This window comes from Leucoraja erinacea, chromosome 8 (assembly GCF_028641065.1).
Source record: "Leucoraja erinacea ecotype New England chromosome 8, Leri_hhj_1, whole genome shotgun sequence".
NCBI lineage: Eukaryota > Metazoa > Chordata > Chondrichthyes > Rajiformes > Rajidae > Leucoraja > Leucoraja erinaceus.
This window is the reverse complement of record NC_073384.1, coordinates 56,339,380-56,364,840: the sequence shown is the minus strand read 5'-3', so window position 1 is coordinate 56,364,840 and position 25,461 is coordinate 56,339,380. Positions and strand designations below refer to the sequence as shown.

Here is a 25,461-nt window from a genome sequence, read left to right as displayed (position 1 = left end):
ATCTGCAAACTTGCTAGTGTTGCTCCTAATTCCCTCTTCCAAATCATTAATATATATGGTAAATAGTTGCGGCCCCAACACTGAGCCTTGCGGCACTCCACTCGCCACTGCCTGCCATTCTGAAAAGGACCCGTTCACTCCTACTCTATGCTTCCGGTCTGCCAACCAATTTCTATCCATGTCAACACCCTACCCCCAATACCATGTGCTCTAATTTTAGTCACCAGTCTCCCGTGCATGATTTTCCTTTCATAAGTCCATGCTGACTTGGACTAATCCTTTTACTGCTATCCAAATGCCCCATTATTACCTCTTTAATAATTGACTCCAGCATCTTTCCCACCACTGAAGTCAGGCTAACTAGTTTGTAATTCCCCATTTTATCTCTCGCTCCTTTCTTGAAAAGTGGGATAACATTAGCTATCCTCCATTCCACAGGAACTGATCCTGAATCTATTGAACATTGGAAAATTATCACCAATGCGTCCACTATTTCTAGAGCCATCTCCCTGAGGACCCTGGGATACAGTCCATCAGGCCCCGGGGATTTATCATCCTTCAGTCCCATCAGCCTACCCAATACTATTTCTCGCCTAATGAAAATTTATTTCAGTTCCTCTACCCCCTTAGATCCTTTGTCCTCCAGTATTTCTGGGAGATTGTTTGTGTCTTCCTTTGTGAAGACAGATCCAAAGTACCTGTTCAACTCTTCTGCCATTTCTTTGTTCCCAATAATAATTTCACCCGTGTCTGCCTTTAAGGGACCCACATTTGACTTTGCTACTCTTTTTCCCTTAACATATCTAAAGAAGCTTTTACTGTCCTTCTTTACATTCCTGGCCAGCTTCCCTTCGTACTTCATCTTTTCAGCCCGTATTGCCCGTTTTGTTTCCTTCAGTTGTCCTATGAAAGTTTCCCAATCCTCTGGCTTTCGGCTACTCTTTGCTGTGTTATACATCTTTTCTTTTAGTTTTATTCTATCCCTAACTTCTCTTGTCAGCCACGGTTGCCTCCTATTCCCCTTAGAATCTTTCTTCCTTTTGCTCCTCCCTCATGCCTTTCTAGCCCCCTTTGTTCAGCTGCATCACTGCCACTTCTGATTTAACCTTCTCCTTCTCAAATTGCAGATTAAAACTAATGATATTGTGATTACTACCTCCAAGCGGTTCCTTTACCTCAAGTTATCTTATCAAATTTGGTTCATTGGACAACACTAAATAACAGAATTGCCTTTTCTCTGGTCAGCTCCATTACAAGCTGCTATAAGAATCCATCTCTACAAACTCTCTTTCTTGGGGTTCTGAACCAACCTGATTTTCCCAGTCTACCTGCATATTGAAATCCCCCATCACCACAGTGGCATTACCTTTGTTACATGCCATTTTTAACTCCTGCTGCAACTTACACCCTACATCCAGGCTACTATTTGGGGGTCTGTAGACAACACCAATTAGTGTCTTCTTGCCTTTGCAATTCCTCAATTCAATCCACAGTGGCTCTACCTTGTCAGTCCCTATGTCTTCCCTTGCAAGAGATTGAATTCCATTCCTCACCAGAAAAGCTACCCCCCCCCCCCCCCCCCCCCCCCCCCCCCCCCCCCCCTCCTCTGCCCACCAGCCTGTCCTTTCTATAGGATGTATATCCCTGAATATTAAGTTCCCAGATCCGATCCTCCTGCAGCCACGTCTCGGTAATCCCCACAATTTCGTATCTACCAACCTCGATCTGAGCCTCAAGCTCATCTACTTTACTTCTTATACTTTGTGCATTCAAATACAGTTAATTCCTTATGCATCTCACCATTCATATCGATCCCTACTACACTTGGCCATACTCTCCTATCCCTTTGTGAGCTTTCTTTCCTGTTAATTCTGGGGTCATTAACTATCCCTTTACTACCTTTCCCTTTAACTCTGTCCTTGACTATCCCATTTGACCCCCCCCCTTATTTAGTTTTAAACCACCTGTATCACAGTGGCAAACCTGCCTGCCAGAATGCCAATAGTTATGAGTGACCATCACTGGAACAACTGCCATAGATAATGTGACTTGTGGGATTGATGATGAGTTAAAGAGGACGGCGTGCTTTTAACTAATCTACATCCCCTCAACCCACACTCTCTGATGTACAAGCTGCAGATTGTGTATTCCCTCAATGCAAGCAAATGTTTTGCTTTTGTGCCTTCTTTGGCAGAAGTTACAGATTTGTCAGATGCTGTCAAAAAAGCCTCAGGAAGCCACTGCAGCAAATTGTAGCTGGTAAACGCTGCAATCACATTGCACTGAAGGAGGACACTCGTTTTTTTGTGTATTAATATCAGTTAAGTAGATTCTTTGTTCCGAGGGTTTGAGAGATATCAGAACCGTACTCCTCAAAGCAATTGGTGACAATTATATCACAGCTTTAATTAATGACTTATAAGTACTCACATTGTTGAATGGGCAGTTTCTTTAAGTACATAATCATTATTATAATAAATAAAGAGTTAAAAATGAGAAAGAATGAGCAAGATTAAGGTAATGTGTAAAGTTTTGAGATTAGTACATTTGGACTGTTAAATTACACATCTAATCATTCCATTTTCACTGTTGCTATTATCTTATGTTCATATTTTTTTTTTATCTCAGCAGCTCATTATAAAATGCTTTTAAAAGAATTGTCCTTTTCAGCTATTTCAGTGCTAATTTGGATTTATGGCCTCCAAAATGAAAACATTTGCACAATATTGGCAAAATTAAAATGCATATTTGCCCACAACATATTATACTTATTTTAATACGTAACCACAAATAACAGTGAAATACCTCTATGGTATACAGGTATACATACCTTTGGTTGAAAGTAGATTTTTGTAATGTACAGCCATATGATCTTGGATTATAAACTGTGTGGACAATTTGCTGGATGATCCCAAACAAAATACTGGAAATAAACACAATTATTGATTATCCTACAGATGAAAGACACTCTCCATAGCTGATCTGATTGTACTACATACAAATTTAAAAAAAAACCTCTTATTTTCCTTCAGGTTCAGGAAACACTATTCAACATGTGGTCACAATGGCAGTGAAACATAACCTACCTTTTCACCAAAATGACACCATCAGTAAAATCAGAAGTAATTTTCCACAGAGATAATTCATTAAATTGTTTATGGTAACAATTTTATACAAATTAATAACATGGGCGCAGATAGCTTAATTGGAGATGGCCTTTAATGAAGTCAAAATTATGAAAGTGTTTGTTACAGGAATAAAATTCCAATGTGAATCAGTCCAGTATTATACCACAGTGAATTCTCTTTTGGGACAGCACGGCTGAAAAGATAAATAAAATCATGTCCAATGGGGAATTGAAAATTGGTCACTGTTCAAATTCTTTCTGAAAATGTTTGTTGTATTTCCTTTATCTAGACATATTTCAATTCACATAATTAAACTGTTTGGTTTCCATTCATTATTAAAGTTTTTCCATTCATTATTAAGCCTGTTGGGTTGTCTGCTAATTTCATCCCTAAGCATGGAAATGTTCTGTTTACAAAGTAATTTAATTCATTTTAGTTTAGAGATCCAGCATGGAAACAGACCCTTTGGCCCACCGATTCCAAGTTGACCCTCGATCAAGTCTTCACACATTCTTTGTTACTCACTTTCTCATCCACTGCCTGCACACTGGGGGTAATTTTACAGGGGCCAATTAACCTACAAACCTGCACATCTTTGGGATGTTGGAGGAAACAAGTGGAAACCCACGCGCTCACGCAGAGAGATGTGCAAACTCCACACAGGTAGTACTCGGGGTCAGGATCGAAACCAAGTCGCTGGCACTGTGAAGCAGCAGCTCTACCAGCTGATCCAAATCTGATCTGATGGACTGACATTTTCTCACATATTCTTTTAGATTCAGATTCAAACTTTATTGTCATTGTGCAGTGTACAACGAAATGCAGTTAGCATCTCACCCAGAAGTGCGAACATAGAATAATGGAACAGTAAAATATATATATGTATGTATACACAGTAGCAGTAGTGCAAATTGCGGGGGGTGGGGGAGATCAGTTACTGTTGGAAGGAGTGCCTGGGGGGGGGGGAGAGGGGTAACTGGCAATCACCAAGGTGCAGAGTTAAGTAGGGTAACAGCCGCAGGGAAGAAGCTGTTCCTGAACCTGCTGGTCCGGCAATGGAGAGACCTGTAGCGCCTCCCAGATGGGAGGAGGGTAAACAGTCTGTGGTTGGGGTGAGAGCAGTCCTTGACGATGCTGCTCGCCCTCCGCAGACATACCATACTGTGATACAGTTAGTAAGGATGCTCTCGATGGTGCAGCGGTAGAAGTTCACCAGAATTGGAGGAGACAGATGGACCTTCTTTAGTCTCCTCAGGAAGAAGAGACTGGTGAGCCTTCTTGACCAGTGTTGACTCATTTGCTAGAGTCAACCATTATCAACTGAAGAATTTTAATCTAAAATTCATCCATCCCATCATTTTTTTTAAGATTGTTCCTTTAATTATTCATCTCCAAGAGGAAGTCTTCTGCACCTGCCTCCTAAAGTCCATTTCCTTTCTGTCGGGTTCCCTGTTAAAAGGGAATACATAAAGTATTTAACAAACTCCTCTGCCTTTTATATCACACCTGTTCATTGACTGTTATCCATGTAATATATGTATTTCTACTTGTTCTTGATTTGAATAACAGTGCTTTGATTACATTTACTAGTCATGTCATGTTGCCTTGCGATGGTGGGCAATCTCCTGGGTTTATCTTCTTGTACTTAATTGCATTAAAGACAGGGAACAGATGGGTTTACTCAACTGTGGCTAAACAAAGCCAAAGCTGTCTCTTCAGTGCTTTGTATTCATTTTCACTGAGAAGTTTCTTCTGAGGCAGTCCCTCAGCATCGAGGTTGACGGTTCCACTTCAGTTCTGTGGGTTTTGAGGTCGCTGATGAAGCCAATGTGGGACCTTCAGATTGCTAGCCATTTAACAGGGCAGAGAAGGTAATGCTTCCTTGTGCCATTAAGCCATTATTCTGTCTACTCTTAATGAAGGGCCCAGGGTATTCAGTGCCATTATGAATCATAGAAAACATAGAAACATACAAAATAGGTGCAAGAGTAGGCCATTCGGCCCTTCGAGCCAGCACCGCCATTCAATATGATCATGGCTGATCATCCAAAATCAGTATCCTGTTCCTGCTTTTTCCCCATATCCCTTGATTCTGTTAGCCCCTAGAGCTAAATCTAACTCTCTTTCAAAAACACCCAGTGAATTGACCTCCACTGCCTTCTGTGACAAGAGAATTCCACAGGTTCACAACTCTCTGGGTGAAAAAGTATTTCCTTATCTCAGTCCTAAATGGCCTACCCCTTATTCTTAAACTATGACCCCCTGGTTCTGGACTTCCCCAACATGGGGAACATTTTTCCTGCATCTAGCCTGTCCAATCTCTTAAATGTTTTATATGTTTCTATTGATCCCCTCTCATCCTAAATTCCAGTGAATACAAGCCCAGTAGACCCATTATTTGATCAGATGTCAGTCCCGCCATCCCTGGAATTAACCTGGTGAACCTACGCTGCACTCCCTCAATACCAAGATTGTCCTTCCTCAAATTAGGAGATCAAAACTGCACACAATACTCCAGGTGGGGTCTCACCAGGGCCCCGTACGACTGCAGTAGGGCCTCCTTGCTCTTAAACTCAAATCCTCTCACAATGTAGGCCAACATGCCATTGGCTTTCTTCACTTCCTGCTGCACCTACATGCTTACTTTCAGTGACTGATGTACAAGCACACCCAGGTCTCGTTGCACCTCCCTTTTTCCTAATCTGACACAATTCAGATAATAATCTGCCTTCCTGTTCTTGCCACCAAAGTGGATAACCTCAAATTTATCTACATTATACTGCATCTGCCATGCATCTGCCCATTCACCCAACCTATCCGTCACCCTGCAGCCTCATAGCATCCTCATCGCAGCTCACTCTGCCATCCAGCTTTGTGTCATTAGCAAACTTGGAGATGTTACACTTAATTCCCTTGTCTAAATCGTTAATATATATTGTAAATAACTGGGGTACCAGCTCTGAGCCTTGCGGCACCCCACTAGACACTGCATGCTATTCTGAAAAGGACCCGTTAATTCGTCCTCTTTGCTGCCTGTCTGGCAACCAGTTCTCTATCCATGTTAATACCCAGCCCACTAATTTTGCACACTAATCTCTTGTGTGGGACCTTATCAAGGGCTTTTTGAAAGTCCAGGTACACCACATCCACTGGCTCTCCCGTATTCATTCTACTTGTTATACCCTCAAGAAATTCCAGGATTAGTCAAGCATCATTTCCCCTTCACAAATACATGCTGACTTTGACCGATCCTGTCACTGCTTTCCAAATGCGCTGCTATTTCATCTTCAATAATCGACTCAAGCATCTTCCCCACTAACTGGTCTAAAATTTCCTGTTTTCTCCCTCCATTCTTTCTTAAAGAGTTGGGTTACATTGGCTACCCTCCAGTCCAAAGGAACGGATCCAGAGTCGAGAGAACATTGGAAAATGATCACCAATGCATCCACGATTTTGAGGGCCACCTCCTTGAGTATTCTGGGATGCAGACCATCAGGCCCTTGGGATTTATCTGCCTTTAGTCCCAACAGTTTACCTAACATCATTTCCTGACTAATGTGCATCCCTTTCAGTTCCTAACTAGATCCTTGGTCCCCTAGAATTTCTAGGTGATTGTTTGTGCTTTCTTTTGTGAAGATAGAACCAAAGTACTCATTTAACTGGCCTGCCATTTCCTTGTGTCTGAAGAAGGGTTTCGGCCCGAAACGTTGCCTATTTCCTTCGCTCCATAGATGCTGCTGCACCTGCTGAGTTTCTCCAGCATTTTTGTGTACCTTCCTTGTTTCCCATTATTGATTCACATGTTTCTGACTGTAAGCAACCTACATTTGTCTTCACTAATCTTTTCCTCTTCACATATCTAATGAAGCTTTTACAGTCAGTTTTTATATTCCTCGTGAGCTTTCTTTCATGCTCCTTTTTCCCTCTCTTAATTTACCCCTTTGTCTTCTGTTGAATTCTAAATGTTCCTAGTCCTCTGATTTGCTGCTTCCTCTGGTCAATTTACATCCCTTGGATTTGCCACTATCCTTAATTTCCCTCGTTAGCCAAGGTTCAGCGGCCTTCTCCCTTTTATTTTTTCGCCAGACAGGCTTGAAGAATAGTTGTAGTTCATCCATGAGATCCTTAAATCCTTGCCATTGCATCTCCTCCATCAACCTTTTAAGTATAATTTGCCAGTATAACCCAGCCAATTCCCATTTCATACCATCAGTCTCCTTTCTTTAAGTTCAGGACCTTAGTCTCTGAATTAACCGTGTCGCTCCCCATCTTAATGCAGAATTCCACCATATTATGGTCACTGTTGCCCAAGGGGCTTTGAACAACAAGATTGCTAACTAATCCTTTCTCATTACACAATACCCAGTCTAGGATGGCCTGCCCTCTAGTTGGTTCCTCTACATATTGGCTTAGAAAACCATCCCGTATACATTACAGGAAATCCTCTTCCTCGGTGTTGTTACCAATTTGGTTGGCCCAACCTGTATGTCGATTAAAGTCACCCATGATAACTGCTGTACCTTTGCTACACTCATCCCTAATTTCCTGCTTGATGCTATCCCCAACCTCCCTACTGCTGATTGGTGGCGTGTATACAACTCCAACAAGCGTTTTCTGCCCTTGGCTATTTCGCAGTTCTACCCATACTGATTCTACAGCATCCAAGCTAATGTCTCTCCTTACTTTTGCTCCTCTTTAATCAGCAATGCCACCCCACATCCTCTTCCTTTCTGTCTATCCTTCCTGAATATTGAGTACACCTGCATATTGACCTTCCCGCCATGGAGAATCCTTCTCCTCCTCTATTTTAAGTGGTCATAGGCCAGGAATTCTCATGTTAATTTTGGAAAAGAAGCTTTGAAAATATTCTTGGATTATTTTCTCTGCCGATTCGGTAGATTAGTTTAGATTAGTTTAGAGATACAGCATGGAAACATTGCAGCATGGCCCTTCAGCCCACCAAGTCCATGCCAACCACCGATCACTTGTACACTGGTAGTCCTACAAACTAGGGACAGTTTACAGAAGTCAATGAAACTACAAATCTGCACGTCTTTGGGTTGTAGGAGGAAACCGGAGCACCTGGAAAGCCCACGCGGTCACGGGGAGAACGTACAGACTCTTTACAGATGTGGTAGATCTCTTTCTGAGATTGAGATCAAATTAGAGTGCCTGTTCTGAAAGTCAGGTTTTGGGCATGCAAATAATCCATCAGAGCCAGCAAATTTAAATCAGGGTTTCAGTTATGTGGATGCTGACCTGGGGAAGGCCATTGTCATTGGTATGCTTTGATATGCCAGTGAATTTGGAGGCTTTCAAAGTAACATTAGTGGCACATTTCCAATGCAGAAGCCTGCAGAATCATTGCTGTTCTGAATGCTGAACACTTTGTGTAACGTTTGAGATTTTAATCTTGAAAATGTTATTATCTGCAGTTGGCCAAACTCTGGCACATGAAAGGAGAAGTTGAAAGTCTGCATTTGATGAGAGTGGCTCATGAGATATTAAAAATGGTCACTGTTTCTGGAGCAAAATATGTAGGAAGGAACTGCAGATGTTGGTTTACACCGAAGATAGACACATAATGTTGCAATAACATCATGATTTTGTGATAAGCTCAAACTTGCATTGTTGCCTCGCATGGAGGCGAGCATTCCAGAAGGATTTGAAAGCCCGGGACGCAAGCCTATCAAGGGTGGGAGAAGTTGCACATAACCGAACAGAATGGCGAAAGCTTGCTGCCCAATGTACTCAACAGTGTGTGAGGAACTAAGTCTAAGTAAATATATACTTGTTAATCTGCTACCCCTTTGCAAATCAAGTAGATATCTACCTCTACTTTCACTGCCCTTTGTGGAAGGGTGAGATGGAAATCCCATGAGAGAAATAGATTGGGTGGAAGCACAGAGTCTCTTGCCCAGAGTAGGAGAATCGAGCACCAGATGACATACGTTTAAGGTGAAGGAGAAAAGATTTAATAGGAATCTGAGGGGTAACTTTTTCACACAAAGGTGGTGGATGTATGGACAAGCTTCCAAAGGAGGTAGTTGAGGCAAGGACTATCCCAACATTAAAGAAACAATTAGACAGATACATGGATAGGACAGGTTTGGAGGGATATGGACCAAATGTTGGCAGGTGGGACTAATGTAGCTGGGACGTGTTGGCTTGTGTGGGCATGTTGGGCTGAAGAGCCTGTTTCCACACTGTATCACCCGATGAATCTAAGAGTGTTCCAACCTTTTGAAAGATAAATTTCTGCTTTAAATGGGAAACCCCTTGCTTTTAAATAGTGATCTCTCGTTCCAGATCCATTCACAAGAGGAAACATTCTTTACACTGTCACCCTGTCAAGACCACGCAGGATTTTATGTTTTGATTGAATCACCTTCACTTTTTCAGGCTCCAGAGGGAGTTAGTCAACCCTGCCAATCCTTCCTATCAAGTCAAGCCTTGTAAATCTTTTCCGAGCAGCTTCCCATGTACATGCACTCTTAGATGTGCCTGGCATTCTACATATGGCCTCAGTAAAGCCTTCTATATCTTACTCAAAACTTGTGTGAAGTCACGAAATGCCATGGGTAGTGGTAGCAAAGAATTTCACTGTGGCTTGTCACAGAATTAAATTAAAGTATTCAATTCAGTTCAATTCAATTCAATTAAAGCCATGTTCATTCGGCATTTTTTTTGGAGATGACATGCAGTGAATATAATGTCCGTTGTGCTTCTGGATATGGAAATCCACAATGACATTCAGGGAACATCACTTTAGCCATTAGGAGGATGCAGCTGAGGATGATCTTCATGATGTGTCTTCTGTGCAACACCACTGGAAGACTTTTATGCAGTTACCCGCAATCATATTTACCTGTAATATTCTTGAAGATGCTCACGATGACACCATCCTTGAAGTCACTGAGCATGCCCTCAGCCTCCAGGAGTCTACTTTCAATTGCGATCTCAGCATTTCAAAATTTACTACCAATTTTTGTGGACTTTGAATGAGTTAAACCCACTCATGGGAATAACCCATTATGATTGATCGCTTGGATAGTCAACAGGAAATTAATTTGAATTAAAATGTTAATGAATATGCAAAATCATAAAACATGTAGCATATATCTTAATATTAGCAACAGCTTGCAAACCATAAAACAGATCAGTTTGAGAGATCAGCATGCGCTTGCAAATGATGTAACACCTGCCACATTGCTCATCAAACATATTTTCTCCGGAAAACTCCAGAGCTTGAAACATTTATAGGGGGTAGTAGGAAACAAATAAAAATCCTACTATTCCTGGTTGCTTCCATTTAAGAAATCTATAGAGTGAATGTAAACAAATTAAAAAATTCAACATTAGTATCTCAATAGAAAAATATTTTTATACTAAATAATACGTATACACTGCAAATTCAAACCCAATGTTTGATATAAAAAATATTTTTTTGTATGATCATTACACTATAATACATCATTTTCTGGAAATAGGATCATTTTGAAATTACGGGTGTGAGGGATTATGGAGAGAAGGCAGGAGAATGGGGTTAGGAGGGAGAGATACTCCGGCGGAGTAGACTTGATGGGCTGAATGGCTTAATTCTACTCCTATCAAATATGACCTTATGACCAGGCAAACTTTGCACAACTGTCTTGATATCTTAGGGGAGGAATTTAAAAAATGTTTCTGTAATATTTATATGAAGGATATAAGTGATCATTCTGTTATATACTGAAGAGATGTGTGAATAGTAGGGTGATGTTAGGAGAGAGGATCAAGTGTGCTCACTGAAAGGATTCACTAGCAGCATCTTAGAGAAGTTGATGGAACAGGTAACCCACAGGAAAGAGGGAAGTGTGAACATGAATCAAGACTGTCCCGAGCTAGAGACAAGTGCTCCCAGCAGGAGACTGCTCAGGGAATTGCTCAAATGATCTCTGCCTTTGATTGAATCACCTTGGTTTCTCCCACCTTCCCCTCCCCTTCCCAGCTCTCCCACAGCCTACTGTCTCCACCTCTTCCTTTCTTCTCCCCCCCCCCCCCCCCCCCCCCCCCCCACACATCAGTCTGAAGAAGGGTCTCAACCCGAAATGTCACATATTCCTTTGCTCCATAGATGCTGCCTCACCCGTTGAGTTTCTCTAGCATTTTTGTCTACCTTCTGCCTTTGATTGAGTCAGCTTCACTCTACCATACTCTAGAGGATATATGTCTAGCCTGCCAATCTTTCACCCAATGTCATCCTCAGCTGTGTCCTCCTAAAGGCTAAAGAGATGTTCCCTGAATTGTATTGCGTGTTTCTCAATCCAGAAGCACAATGTACATGATATTCATTGCCTATCATCCCCAAAGACAATGTAGGGTGACCATGGCTATTGCTACACATGGCTTTCCTTGACTTTGCAAAAGCCTTGAGTAAGTTATGTAATGCTTTACTGAAGGTGAAACCCCCATGCACGCATTGTGTATCAGTGCCTGCAACAAATGGATGAGACATGCAAGGCTTCCCTTCCAAATATCTTCTATATTACTAAAAGTCTGTTCTTGACCGGTTTCGGCTTTATGTGCTGCAATTTCCAAGAGCACGCCGCCACTTATGGCCGTCATTTTTGACCACCTCGCTCAGAGCCCCCCTTCGCCGCATGTGTGCCGAGGATTTTTCCTGTCGATGAAAATTGACAGAGATATTAATGTTTTTACAAAATTCCCCATTCTTTCTGCTGCCCCTGCTGGAGGGAGGGGGAGGGACTATAAAACAAGGAAATGGTGTGCCTCAATCAGTCTCTGCAAGTGGTGTGCCTCAATCAGTCTCTGCAAGTGGTGTGCCTCAATCAGAGCTCTGAATGACACTGACAAATGTCTACAACACTGTGAGTACACTTAATTTGGTTTGAAAATGAAAATATGGTTAGAGGTAAAAAAGCACTGCCTGCAAATGGTTGTTTGGGTTTGGAAGTAAAAACGCACTCTCTCTCCCCCCCCCCTTCCTCTCCTCTCCCCCAGCCTCCCTCTCCTCTCCTCTCCCCCCTCTCCTCCCCCCTCTCCCCCCTCCCTCCTCCTCCCCTCCTCTCCCCCCCTCCCTCTCCTCTCCCCCTCTCTCTCCCCCCTCTTTTCTCCTCCTCCCCCTCCTCCCCCCCCTCCTCCCCCCCGTCCCTCCCCTAAACCCCCCTCCCCTCCACACACCCCCTTTCCCTCCCCCCCCTCCCTGCTCCCCACCTCTCCCCCCTCCCTCATCTCACCCCTCTCTCTCTCAGCCCCCCTCTCTCTCTCCCCCTCTCTCCCCCCCCCCCCCCCCCTCTCTCCCCCCTCTCCTCTCTCCCCCCTCTCCTCTCCCCCCCTCTCTCGCTCTCTCTCTTCCTCTCTCTCTCTCCCTCTCCATTAGCGTGAGTGTGGGGGAGGGGGGGGGGTAGTTAGTGTGTGACGCTGTATGCCGCCTCCCCCTCCCACAACCGCACGTTGGGGGAACAGACCCAACGGGTCTGCACTTGGTCTAGTATGTAACTGAAAATTGTCATTGGTACCCTTTAGCAAGTATGAGATGCTTAATAAAAATATTTAATGAGAAATATATTTAATTAATCTTCCACCAGTTTCACATGCTGTGTGCTGTTTTCCATTCACACTCTTGGTTAAAATTTATGGAAAATTAGGTAGCATGGGCCTAACATTCCTGATTAACGCTACTTTTGAGGATTGCATCACTGAAGAGAATCAGTAAGCAGCATGCACCCCAAACAGGAGGTCTGATGCTAACTTGAAACTTGTTCCAGGGTATCAAATTTAACATTTTATTGCTGACCTATCGTATGCTCCATAAGACAAGCTTCAGTTGATTGTCTTCTTGGAAGTTTGCCCTAAGTAAATGTGTGAAGAATGAGGTAGTGAGGTGAACATGTAAGGTTGATGACAGACTTTGAAGTGCTCTGGAACCAGGTAAAACACACCTGCCTGCTCCACACAAAGCTATATAAGGTTTAGATGTTTACTATTATGTTAATGGTTGTTACTTAGCTGCAGAAATTGCTAATGGTCATTGGATACAACACAGGCAGAACAAGGACAATTTGTTTCTAGTATATGAATGATGGAAATATATGATTTATTTCGAAAATGCAGGTGTACAAGACTGTAGATGGATAACCTGCTGATCTGTAAACTTAGTTTCCGGGTCCTATTTACCAACTCAGGCTTTACATCTTGTATGTAATTTATCTTGATACTTACTGCTGCTTTTTGTGCCCATGTGTCCTTTAAATGGATGCATCAGGGAATATTTTGGGATCACGGTTAATTGGATTTCTAAGGAGCAGACAAAACAATGACAAATTGTGGCAAGCAACATTACATTGAGGCTAAACAGTTCCAGCAACGACAACAAGAAATGTGCCCATACATCATTGGCAAGTTTCCTGGATCTGAAAACGTTCAAGTTGTCAAGTTACTTATCTGAAGTATCTTTTCATCTTTTGGAGACGGAGTCTTTCCATGGATAGCACACGATTTCTTTCTATTAACAGTGAACTCTGCCATAAGAATGCAAATCTTTCACAAATTTATTGTCGACGTGGAATATTTATTTGATTTACCTGTTACCGTGTCATTTTTCTGACACCTATACTGAAGCAGTAAAGTATGTTTCCAGTAGAAATTGCACTACCCAATTATATTTGACAATATTTCAGCTCCAACAACACTTCCTTGATCAGGAACTCTCTACTGTTAAAGCTACCATTTTTAATGCAGTAACAATCCATTGACTCGGATACAGATTCTGTGATCATATTTTCAGTCCTGTGAATGCTCCCATGTTAGGAGTGCAAGATTCATAATATCATGAAGATCACCATGGATCACATCTAAATAATAATATTTACAATCTGTCATGGGCGGCATGGTGGTGTGGCGGTAGAGTTGCTGCCTTACAATGCCAGAGACCTGGGTACGATCCGGACTACAGGTGCCGTCTGTATCGTCTCGCATGTATGATCTCCCCGTGACCGCATGGGTTTTCCCTGGATGCTCTGGTTTCCTCCCACACTCCAAAGGTGTACAGAATTGTAGGTTAGTTAGCTTCGGTAAAAATTGTAAATTGTCCCTAGTGTGTAGGATAGTGTTAGTGTATAGGGATTAGAATATTACAATTAAGAAACCAGACTAGTGGGAGAACTAGACCAGGTGCAAGTTAGGATGGGGACAATAATAATAATAATAATAATAATAATAATAATAATAATAATAATAATATCTTTTATTGTCTTTGCACATAGGTGCAATGAGATTTGGTATGCAGCTTCCATCCGATGTCATAACTTAATCAACTAAAAATTTAGATACCCAGAAAAACAAGATTTTTTTTTTAAAAACAGTAAAACGGTCTAAAGTGCAAATAAGTCTGTGTCGGGTCGATGTGCGACGTGACCATCCGAGGGAGACGGGGAGGGGGGGGGCATTCAGCAGGGCTGGTTCAGAGCAGCTATAGCTCTGGGGATGAAGCAGTTCCTAAGTCTGGAGGTGCGGGCGTAGAAGGTCTTGTAACGTCTGCCGGAAGGTAGAAGCTCAAACAGACTATTGCAAGGGTGTGAGGAGTCTTTGTGGATGTTGACGGCCTTCCTGAGGCACCGTGGATAGTAGATGCCCTCCAAGGCTGGTAGCTGTGTCCCAATTATCTACTGCACTCTGTGGACGATGCGCTGAAGAGCTCTACTCTCCGCCTCCGTGCAGCTGAGATACCACACAGAGATGCCATATGTTAGTATGCTCTCTGTGGTGCAGCGGTAAAAGGTTGTTAGCAGCTGTTGGGGCAGACCAGTTTTTTTCAGTGTTCTCAGGAAGAACAGTCGTTGCTGTGCCTTCTTGACCAGCGCAGCGGTGTTGGTGGACCATGTGAGGTCCTCTGAAGAAGGGTTTCAGCCCGAAACTTTGCCTATGTCCTTCGCTCCATAGATGCTGCTGCACCTGCTGAGTTTCTCCAGCATTTTTGTGTACCTGAGGTCCTCTGAAAAGTGTGTGCCCAGAAACCTAAAGCTGGCCACTCCACACTGTCCCCATTGATAGAGATTAGAGCATATTCTCCATTATGTGTCCTTCTGAAGTTGATAATCAGCTCCTTGGTCTTAGAGGTGTTTAGGGACAGGTTGTTCTCTGAGCACCAGTCCGCCAGGTTCTGCACCTCTGCTCTGTAGTTTGTTTCATCACCGTTGGTGATCAGCCCGATCACCGTTGTGTCGTCTGCAAACTTGACAATGGTGTTGGTGTCGAATGCAGGAACACAGTCGTGTTTGAAAAATCGTGTGTGAAATAATTTTGAATGACCTTAACTTAATGGGGGGTGGAAGGCAGGAAGCCTGCTGTGAAAAGTGGGAGTAGTCAAATGTAAAGTAACAAAGGTACTGATAAAGATGGAGTTATTAGCCATATAATTGCTTTTCCATGCTTTGATGATTAAGGCAGACAATTCGATTTGCCATTTATTGGGTACCTTAGAACTTCTCCAATGTTGACCCACCTGGTGTTGACATGGTTTCACATTATAGGTGATTCTTTCTACTGTGTGACTTGGTGGCACACATCCTCTCTCTAGGTGTTGGTGTCCATTGGATTGCAGGACCTCTGAAAGGCTTTCTCAATACCCTCCTCAATCAAATTCAGTCTTTAGTTTTAGGGGGCAGCACAATGGTGCAGTGGTAGAGTTGCTGCCTCACAGTGCCAGAGACCCAGGTTTGATCCTGACTACGGGTGTTGTCTGTACGGAGTATGTATGTTCACCCTGTGACCTGCTGGGTTTTCTCCGGGTGCTCCGGTTTCTTCCCATACTCTAAAGACGTGCAAATTTGTAGGTTAATTGGACTTGGTAAAATTGTAAATTGTCAGTAGTGTGTTGCCATGGATCACCATGGATCTAATGTTCAGGTGATTGCAGTCGGCGCAGACTCGGTGGGCCAAATGGCCTATTTCCACACTGTACCTCTAAACTAAACTAAACTAAAGTTTAGAGATACAGCTCAGAAACAGGCCCATCGACCTACAAAGTCCATGCCGACCAGCAATCACCCCGTACACTGGCACTATCTTACACACTGGTTACAATTTACAGAAGATAATTAACCTACAAGCCTGTACGTCTTTGGAGTGTGGGAGGAAATCAGAGCACCCAGAGAATATCCACATGGTCATGGAGAGAACATACAAACTCCAAATAATAGACAGCACCCGTAGTCCGTATCAAACCCGGGTCTCTGGCACTGTAAGGCAACAACACCGCTGCATCACTGTGCCACCCGATAATTTATCAGAGGGCTCGCCAGACCAGTTGCTGGATATGACAACACATGAATAGAATTTAAAAAAGAAATGTAAAAGGATATGCACACACGGCAATGCCAAATACAAGATACTGAGCTCCCGGTGCGGCAAGAATCGGGATTTTCGACAGCCTCACAATCCTTATAAGTTGCTTAGAAAATTGCTACATGTTTGTAACAAGTTGACCCACAATAAAACTATTTTAAATTGAGTTACAAGCTGCAGAGTTGTGACTGGAAGATATAAATTTAAAATACCTGGAGCAAAAAAAGAGAGGAAATTTATGTAATTTTCCACACGGCTTGTTAAGATTTGCAAAACATAGCCTGACCTGAGTTAATTAAAAAGTAACTTACAAAAGGGAATAGGAAAAATGCTTTTTAAAGAAACTTAAATAGAAGAGAGTAAAAGGGTGGAACATATTAGAAATCTCTTTCAAAGAGCTGGCATCCATAATGTTAAATTGTCTTTTCCCGTGCTGTAGAATTCGACAATTACCTCCTATGTGCTTCAATTCAACGGTTCACATTTAAAAAATTATATCTTTAAAATATTTTGATAGATATTGGTTGCATTGTTCTGCTAATAAAGAACATGTAAATACTGTATGGGTCAGCTTTCCTTTCTAATGAAAATATCCAGCTGTTTCAAGAGCATCATTACTCTGAATTCTGATTAGCTCCAAGAGACTGTTTGATTTTGTCATCTATTTTATTGATGTTTTAAATATGTATGATTCTTCTGACAATCACCTCACATGAATCAACTTCAGGGAATTATTCCATCACCATTGTTAAATTCAATTAACACTGGAAGGTACAGCCCTTAGTTCATAATGTCTCATTAAATGAAATCAGTTTAGCACACTGAACTAAATTTACAAAAAAATTGGGTAAATCTAAAATGAAGAATAGTGTGATCGTTAGCCAAAATGCAAATTAACATGGGGTCAATGCCAAAGGTGGGAGCAGGAAGCCAACTTCTCTGTTCCTCAGATGATTTTAGAACTGACAAAATCAGAAGGCTATAAACGTTGAGAGGGAGGCTTTCAGGATGAAGCTTCATGGGGAACCGACATGAGGGCAAAGAAGGGATGAATACTTTTTGTAATTTTGTCAATGCCTTTGAGGTGACTTTTGTGTACTTTGTATGCAACAACAAAGAATATCACTGCACCTAGCTAGGTACAAGCGACAATGAAGTATCATCATCATCATCATCTTCATCATCATCATCATCAATTTCACTTTATAAAGTTAACTGTTTGTGGTCTTTGGAGGTATACATTCTGTTTATTTTCCTACATTTGTCACATGGCCCATAGAGTCACACAATGTTGAAACAGGGCCTTCGGCCCAACTTGCCCACGCTAACCAACATGCCCCATCTACACTGGTCCCACCTGCCTGTGTTTGTCCATAACCCTCTAAATCTATCCTGCCCATGTACCTGTCCAAATATTTCTTAAACATTATAATTCTGAGTGACTGAGTCAAATATTTATTTGACTAAGTGTTGCACTATGTGCTCTGGTTAGATCTCCATGGACATCAAAAGGAATATACTGAAAGGGAAAGGCCGCACAATAGCGCAATGGTAGAGTTCAATCCTGACTATAGGCGCTGTCTGGGGGTGGCACGGTGGCACAGCGGTAAAGTTGCTACCTCACAGCGCTTACAGTCCAGAGACCCGGGTTCGATCTAGGGTCGTCTGTATGGAATTTGGCTTGATATAAATGTTTTTTAAAAATTGTCCCTAATTCGTGTAGGATAGTGCAAATGTGTGGCGGTTGATGGTCGGGGCGGATTTGGTGGGCCAAAGGGCTTGTTTCTATGCTGTATTGCTAAACTGAACTAAACTGTACATTGTCACTAATGTGTAGGAGAAATAGAAACTTAGAAAATAGGTGCAGGAGCAGGCCATTCGGCCCTTCGAGCCAGCACCGCCATTCATTGTGATCATGGCTGATCGTCCCCTATCTATAACCCGTGCCCGCCTTCTCCCCATATCCCTTGACTCCACCAGCCCCTAGAGCTCTATCTAACTCTCTCTTAAATCCATCCAGTGACTTGGTATATGGGTATATAGGAAATCTGGTATTATGGGTGATCGCTGGTCAACACAGACCCGGTGGGTTAAAGGGCCTGTTTCCACGCTGTATCTCTAAACTAAACTGAACTAAAATGACACTAAAACTAAACTAAACTCCAGTTCTTGGTGCCATACGTTACACATAAAAAGATAATAATGGTCATTAAATTGGATAGTTATATGGATGGGAAGGGAATGGAGGGTTATGGTCTGAGCGCAGGTATATGGGACTAGGGGAGATTATGTGTTCGGCATGGACTAGAAGGGTCGAGATGGCCTGTTTCCGTAGCTTACACAAAATGTCATGCAGTAACTTGTCCAGGATACTCTGTTAGCACCACTAAAAACTGAGACCTACCAGTAAGAAGAACAAAGGTGTCAGGTATATGGGACAGCGCCATTTGCAGGTTCTCCTTCTAGTTGCAACGTAATGACCTTCAAGTATATTGCCAGTTCTACATTATTTTTGTCTACATCCTGCAACCCTCTACCCAGCAAATCTGTGGGATGCCTTTACCAGAACAGCAGTGATCCAAAAAAGTGATTGGCCACCACCTTCTGAACAGCAGTTACGGTAATGAATGCTAGTTTTGCCAGTGAAACCCAGGTCCCCAAAAATGAATGAAAAGAGATACCTGTACTGAGATACTCAGAGTCTACAACTCCACTACTAAACTAGTAATTATTACAGGCCGCCGTATGACTACTTAAATAATACGTACGAAAGAACAAAGGTAGCAGAGAAGAGGATAAAGAATGGTAGCAAAAATAATGGGGGAGGGGTCTTGGAGAAGGGCAGCCACAACCATAGATAGTAAGTTTGAGAAGCATCATGATTTGATAAGAAAAAAGACATGGAAGAAACATTCAATGTTCTTCACTATTTGTAGCAATATTCTGTGATTTTGTTTATAATATACAATTCATTTCCAAACTTCTTGAAAAATACAGTGGAGATCTTTAACAAATAATTGGCAATTGGGTCCCAACATATAATATGCAATTGTTTGTTTTTTTAATGTTTTATTTATTACAACTCTTAATATGCCAAATGATATATAACATTCTCATTGATGGAAAGTACAAAAGGTTTGAATCAATTGTAAACTATGCTGAACTGGTGTCCCAAAGGAATCACTCCCAACCTATTACTATATTCCCTGCATACTCATTTTTGTGCCATTAAAATTTGCTCTAACTCCATTTACAAGTTTGCAGATGACACCAATGTTCTGGGCCAGATCTCAAACAATGGCGAGATAGAGTACAGGAATGAAATAGAGAGCTTTGTAACACTGGTGTCAAGACAACAACCTCATCCTCATAGATAGACACAAAATGCTGGAGTAACTCAGTGGGATAGGCTGCATCTCTGAAGAGAAGGAATAGATGACGTTTCGGGTCGAGATCCTTCTTCAGATTCTGGAAGCGTACTATCGGGATGCCTCACAACTTGGTTTTGCCAACAGCTCTGCCCAAGACCCCAAGAAATTGCAGAGAGTTGTGTATGTAGTCCGGTCCATCACACAAACAAGCCTTTCCCCATCAACTCTACCCACAGTTCACAGTAACTAGGGAAAGTAGACAACATAATCAAGGACCATTTTCACCCCGGTCATTCCCTCTTCTCTGCTCTCCTGTCAGGCAGAAGATACAAAATCTTGAAAGCACACACCACCAGATTCAGGATCACTTTCTCCAGTGTTGTTATCTGACTACTGAAAGGTTTTCCCAAAAGTTACAGTGTAGTCCCAACCTTACGACCAAATTCATTGCAGAACTAGTAGTTTTTCTCCGTAACTGTAACACCATAATGCTGTAACATTATTTTCTTCACACTGGGATTTTCCTCTTTGCATTACCAGCTGTACTTGTCAATGGCTTGGTTGATTCCTATGATTTAACTGGATAGCATGCATACCAACCTTATCACTCCATCTCAGTACACACGTGACAATAATAAATCAATACCAATACCAAATAAAATATTTTGTTCACTCATTTATTTGACTTTCATTTTATTGAATCTTTCATAATTCTTTTGTCAGAGTTTGTCAGAAGGCCAGGTATTCGACATATTTGTGAACTTTGAATTTGCTGCTTCACTAGAAGGATTGAAAATGTAATAAATTGACCCTCAGATTCACACACGTAAAATGAAATGTAAAATGCACTGCCCCATGAGGTGAGGCATGTCACACAATGACTGCTGTGTTTAAATTAAGGATACTTAGATTGTACCACCAGTAAAAATTAAAAAATAACATTAAACTATAGGGAAATTGTGATGACACCAACTACACATTAAATTTCCTGTTTGATTTCAGTCATTAAATTGAGTAACAAACAACAAAGAAAAGAACAGGTGGTGTTGATAGGACATGGTACCTTTCTTTCAGACTTCTTTGTGACCTAAATATACAGTAGATGAAGTGGTTTGATTTTATAAATGTGTGATGCTGTAGAAAGATAATATTGTGTTTCACACAAACTTGTAATAAAGCCGTGTCATTGTAGCATGCATATTGTATATTCATAAAATGTGGCAAAACATTTAAACATCTTGAACTGTGCCTTATTTGAGATTTCCACAGTTCTTCCACCAATACAATAGAGGATCAATCAGATGAAAAATGAGTAGAAATTATCTGTGGTTGTGTCAAGAATTGAAAGTTATCATGGATATTTTCCTGCATCACCAGCATTCACACGGCAATGAACTCGGGAGAACGAGTTTAAAGGTTACATTATGGCACAGCAGTTAGCTTTGTTACCTCACCGTTCTGAAGACCCCAGGTCAATCCTGACCTCAGGTGCTAACTGTGTGGAGTTTGCATGGTCTCCTTATAACAGTGTGAGCTGTTTGCTGGGTGTTCAGGTTTCTTCCCAAACCTCAAAGATGTGCTGAGTGATTGAATCTGAAGAAGGGACTTGAACTGAATCTGAAGAAGGGACCTGTCACCTATCTATTTTCTGGATGCTGCCTGACCCGCTGAGTTACTCCAGCATTTTGTGTTCATTTATTACTGGTCACTTAAAAAGAAGCAAAAGACTGGGGTTGGGTGAGTGAGACTAACTTCCAAGGCTAAGGGAGCATGGAACTGATGGGATGGCACTGTTTTCGGGCTGACATAGAAATATAGAAACATAAAAAATAGGTGGAGGAATAGGCCATTCGGGCCATCGAGCCAGCACCGCCATTCAATGGCTGATCATCCAAAATCAGTATCCTCCCTTTCCTGCTTTTTCCCCATATCTCTTGATTCCTTTAGCCCTGAGAGCTAAATCTAACTCTCCCTTGAAAACATCCAGTGAATTGGCCTCCACTGCCCTCTGTGGCAGAGGATTCCACAGATTCACAACTGTCTGGGTGAAAATGTTTCATGGATTTGGCCATGGATAAAACTGTCCTGAGGGGCTGCCAACAATAAATTCCCCTCTCTTGAAGAATTTGTAGTACCTACCATTCATATGCGAGGATCCTGTTTGTTGATTTTAGCTCTGCATTCAACACCATTGTGCCAGAGCGACTACACTCCAAACTTTCCGAGCTGACTGTGCCTGAACCCTTCTGTCGCTGGATCACCAGCTTCCTGACAGACAGGAAGCAGCATGTTAGGCTGGGAAAGCACATCTCGGACCCGCAAACTCTCAGTATAGGAGCACCGCAAGGCTCTCCCCTCTCCTCTACTCTCTCTACACCAACGACTGCACCTCCACAGACACCTCTGTCAAGCTTCGCAAGTTTGCAGACAACACAACCCTGATTGGACTGAACCAGGATGGGGAGCAATCTGCCTACAGACAAGAAGTGTCACAGCTGGCATCCTGTTGCCATTGCAACAACCTGGAGCTCAATGCTCTTAAGACAGTGGAATTGATTGTAGATTTTAGGAGAGCTCCTCCTCCCCTCACCCCACTCACCATCAACAACACCACAGTCACATCTGTGGAGTTGTTTAAGTACCCTGGAACCATCATCTCCAAGGACCTTAAGTGGGCGCTACCATCGACTCCACAGTCAAAAAGGTACAACAGAGGATGTACTTCCTATGGCAGATGAGAAAGCACAATCTGCCACAGGCAATGATGGTCCAATTCTACACGGCCACCGTAGAGTCTGTTCTCGCCTTTTCTATCATGGTCTGGTTTGGCTCAGCCACCAAGCACGACACCTGGAGGCTACAGCGAATGCAGCAGAGAAGGTTATTGGCTGCAACCTTCCCTCCATTGATGAACTGTACACTGCAAGGGCCAGGAAGCGAGTGGGCAAGATCATCTCTGACCCCCTCTCAACCTGGCCACAAACTCTTTGAATCACTTCCCTCTGGAAGGCGACTCTGGACTGCCAAAGCTGCCACAGCCAGACATAAAAAGTTTTTATCCACAAGTAGTTGCTCTACTCAACAGCCCAAAACCTGTGGCTTCCCTTTGATCTGGTATATTGTTGGTTCACATGCTTGATCAATGGTGTTTTATCATTAATGTTTTATTATTATTAATGTTTAGTGTTTTCTGAGTCATTCGTAACTGTCACTGTATGTCATGTTGTTACTTGTGGGCTGAGCACCAATGCAAATTCCTTGTATGTGAATACTTGGCCAATAAACTTGACTTACTTACGTTACTTACTTACTTACCTACTTACTTATAATTGTCACTGACCGGGGGAGGGAAGCAGTTAGGAAAATGTTTCTATAAATTTATTCTTGGTAGAGCATGGGATAATGCATCAAATTGGATGACTGGGGAAGTGTGCTGACAAGTGAAAACCGGGTAAACATTTAAAGCTTTAAAAATAAATCACCTGAGAAGCCAGCAACACTGAGGGATTAATTGATGATCAATTTTGCAATGACATACGAAGCCACAGAACACCAGGATGGGCTTGATGCGTTGCATAAAAGTGAAACAGCTTCTAAAAATAAAACACCAAATGGTGTGGACGATATAATAATATGAATATATGATTCAAATCACACAATGCCCTCCCTCTATAAATAAAAGCATGTGTTAGAAATCCGGGGTCGATTGAGCACACACTTCCCAATGTATGTCTAATGATGGATGAAATGATGACTTTCCTGAAGATCGGTCTCGACCCGAAACATCAACTAGTCCTTTTCTCCAGACAGAGATGCTCAGTTTAGTTTATTGTCGCATGCACTGAGGTACAGTGAAAAACTTTTGTTGTGTGCCAGCCAGTCAGCAGACCGACAATACATGATTACAATCAAGCCATTTACAGTGTAGATAGACACAAAATGCTGGAGTACCTCAGTGGGACAGGCATCATCTCTGGAGAGAGGGAAAGAGAGACGCTTCTAGTCGTTTTCACCTAGCTACAGCTGACAATGACCAGTTTCCTTTATCATTGTTACTTTTTTTGCATATATCTCATTTATTTGTTCTATATCTCTCCACAACATCGTCTAAATCTCTCGTTTCCCTCTCCCCTGACATTCAGTTTGAAGAAGGGTCTCGACCCGAAACGTCACCCATTTCTTCTCTCCAGAGACTGCACCTGCCCCTCTGAGTTGCTCCAGCTTTTTGTGTCTATCTTCGGTTTAAACCAGCATCTGCAGTTCCTTCCTACACATTTATAGTGTACATGATAAGGGAATAGCGTTTAGTGCAAGGGAAAGCCAGCAAAGCCCTATCAAGGATAAGGTCACCCAAGAGGTAGATAGTAGTTCAGCATTGTACTCTGGTTGCTGGCTGTCCCGCTGAGTTACTCCAGCATTGTGTCTGTCTTTGGTTTAAAGCAGCATCTGCAGCTCTTTCCGACACATGACTTCCCCGACCCCAAGGTGTGGAAACTCTATCTATCACAGACATGAACTTTTATCAGCAACAAATCCTCAAGCCGAGAATTTGAAAACACTAGAGAGAATGACCAGGAAGTTAAGTCATATTTGCCTTTAAATATAAAAGATGTCTCCCTTACCCTTTTGCGTGTAATTTTCTCAGCCTCTGTTTTAATGAACAAACACTGCAGTTCCATTCGCGTTGCAGGGGGACTCGTGATGGACAGCACGGAAAACCAATCAGTGAAGGGATTCAGCCTTGACGATGACGCAGGACGGGATTAGGACCAATCAGAGCGCAGTGTGGGCGGGACTTCGCGTGTTTTAAGAGGGCGCATTGCTATGCCAACAACAAGTTGCTATTATTCATCTGCTGGGTCAGTGTAAATGTAATGTACAATTACAAACATTAATGTTATTATCTTGACGTAAAGGGCAGTGCGGATATTACAACGTTATTTTTCGTAAGAGGTATTTTTTTTCTGGGTTTGTTTTAGTCATATTTGTAAAGATAAGGTTACATTTCCAACCAAATGTATCATTTATGCCCATTCCTTCTCTCCAGAGAGGCTGCCCGACCCACTGAATTACTTCAGCATTTTGTGTCTATCTTCGGTGTAACCAGCATCTGCAGCATCCTACTCGTCTCATTTATTCAGATTTGTATTGTCACTTTCCAACGTTGCAACAGTTCTTAATCCTGCTGCTGTTGTAGAGTATGTGAGCTGGTACGTGGCAGAAACAGAGGCCGTGGAGAGGATCTCCTTGGGGTTTCTGCTATTGCACCACCATTATTTTGTTGGGCATAATATCATCACTAGTATAGTTCTGATGTGTTAGTGGGATCAGCCCTGTGTCAGGAAATTATGGGTTCAAGACTCTCCAGACACCTGGGCACAAAGATTCAAGTTGACATCCCAATATAGAATTGAAGGAGAGATATGCTGCTGGATGTGTTGTTGGTAGTTTGAATGAAACAGTATGGAAATTCTGTCCATACTCTTCTTTGCACAATTTCCAAATTAGTGCATGCAACAACTTACCCTGGGCATTCTAGCCTACAATCAACAGACCAATAATCAAGAAATAGTATTGCTACTCGAGGTAGCTTGCTCTCCACACACAGTGTGCAA

The 25,461-nt window shown here is 42.3% G+C and overlaps 1 protein-coding gene across 3 annotated transcripts in view; it reads right to left on the bottom strand.

The window, feature by feature from the left end:
- LOC129699722 (spermatogenesis-associated protein 7-like) overlaps positions 1 to 24,553 on the bottom strand; it is a 39,822-nt gene extending 15,269 nt beyond the window's left edge. Inside the window, exons 1-3 of one of the 3 annotated variants that reach the window (XM_055639744.1) lie at positions 24,469 to 24,547; positions 13,353 to 13,427; positions 2,831 to 2,923 (exon numbers count right to left, since the gene is read on the bottom strand). In XM_055639744.1, the coding sequence (XP_055495719.1) occupies positions 2,831 to 2,923; positions 13,353 to 13,392 (133 nt within the window). In that variant the 5' untranslated portion in view covers positions 13,393 to 13,427; positions 24,469 to 24,547. Of the gene's footprint in view, positions 1 to 2,830; positions 2,924 to 13,352; positions 13,936 to 24,468 lie in introns of those variants that run through there. The other 2 variants (XM_055639745.1, XM_055639743.1) reach the window with 2 other exon arrangements.
- Between the last annotated feature and the right edge of the window lie 908 nt (positions 24,554 to 25,461).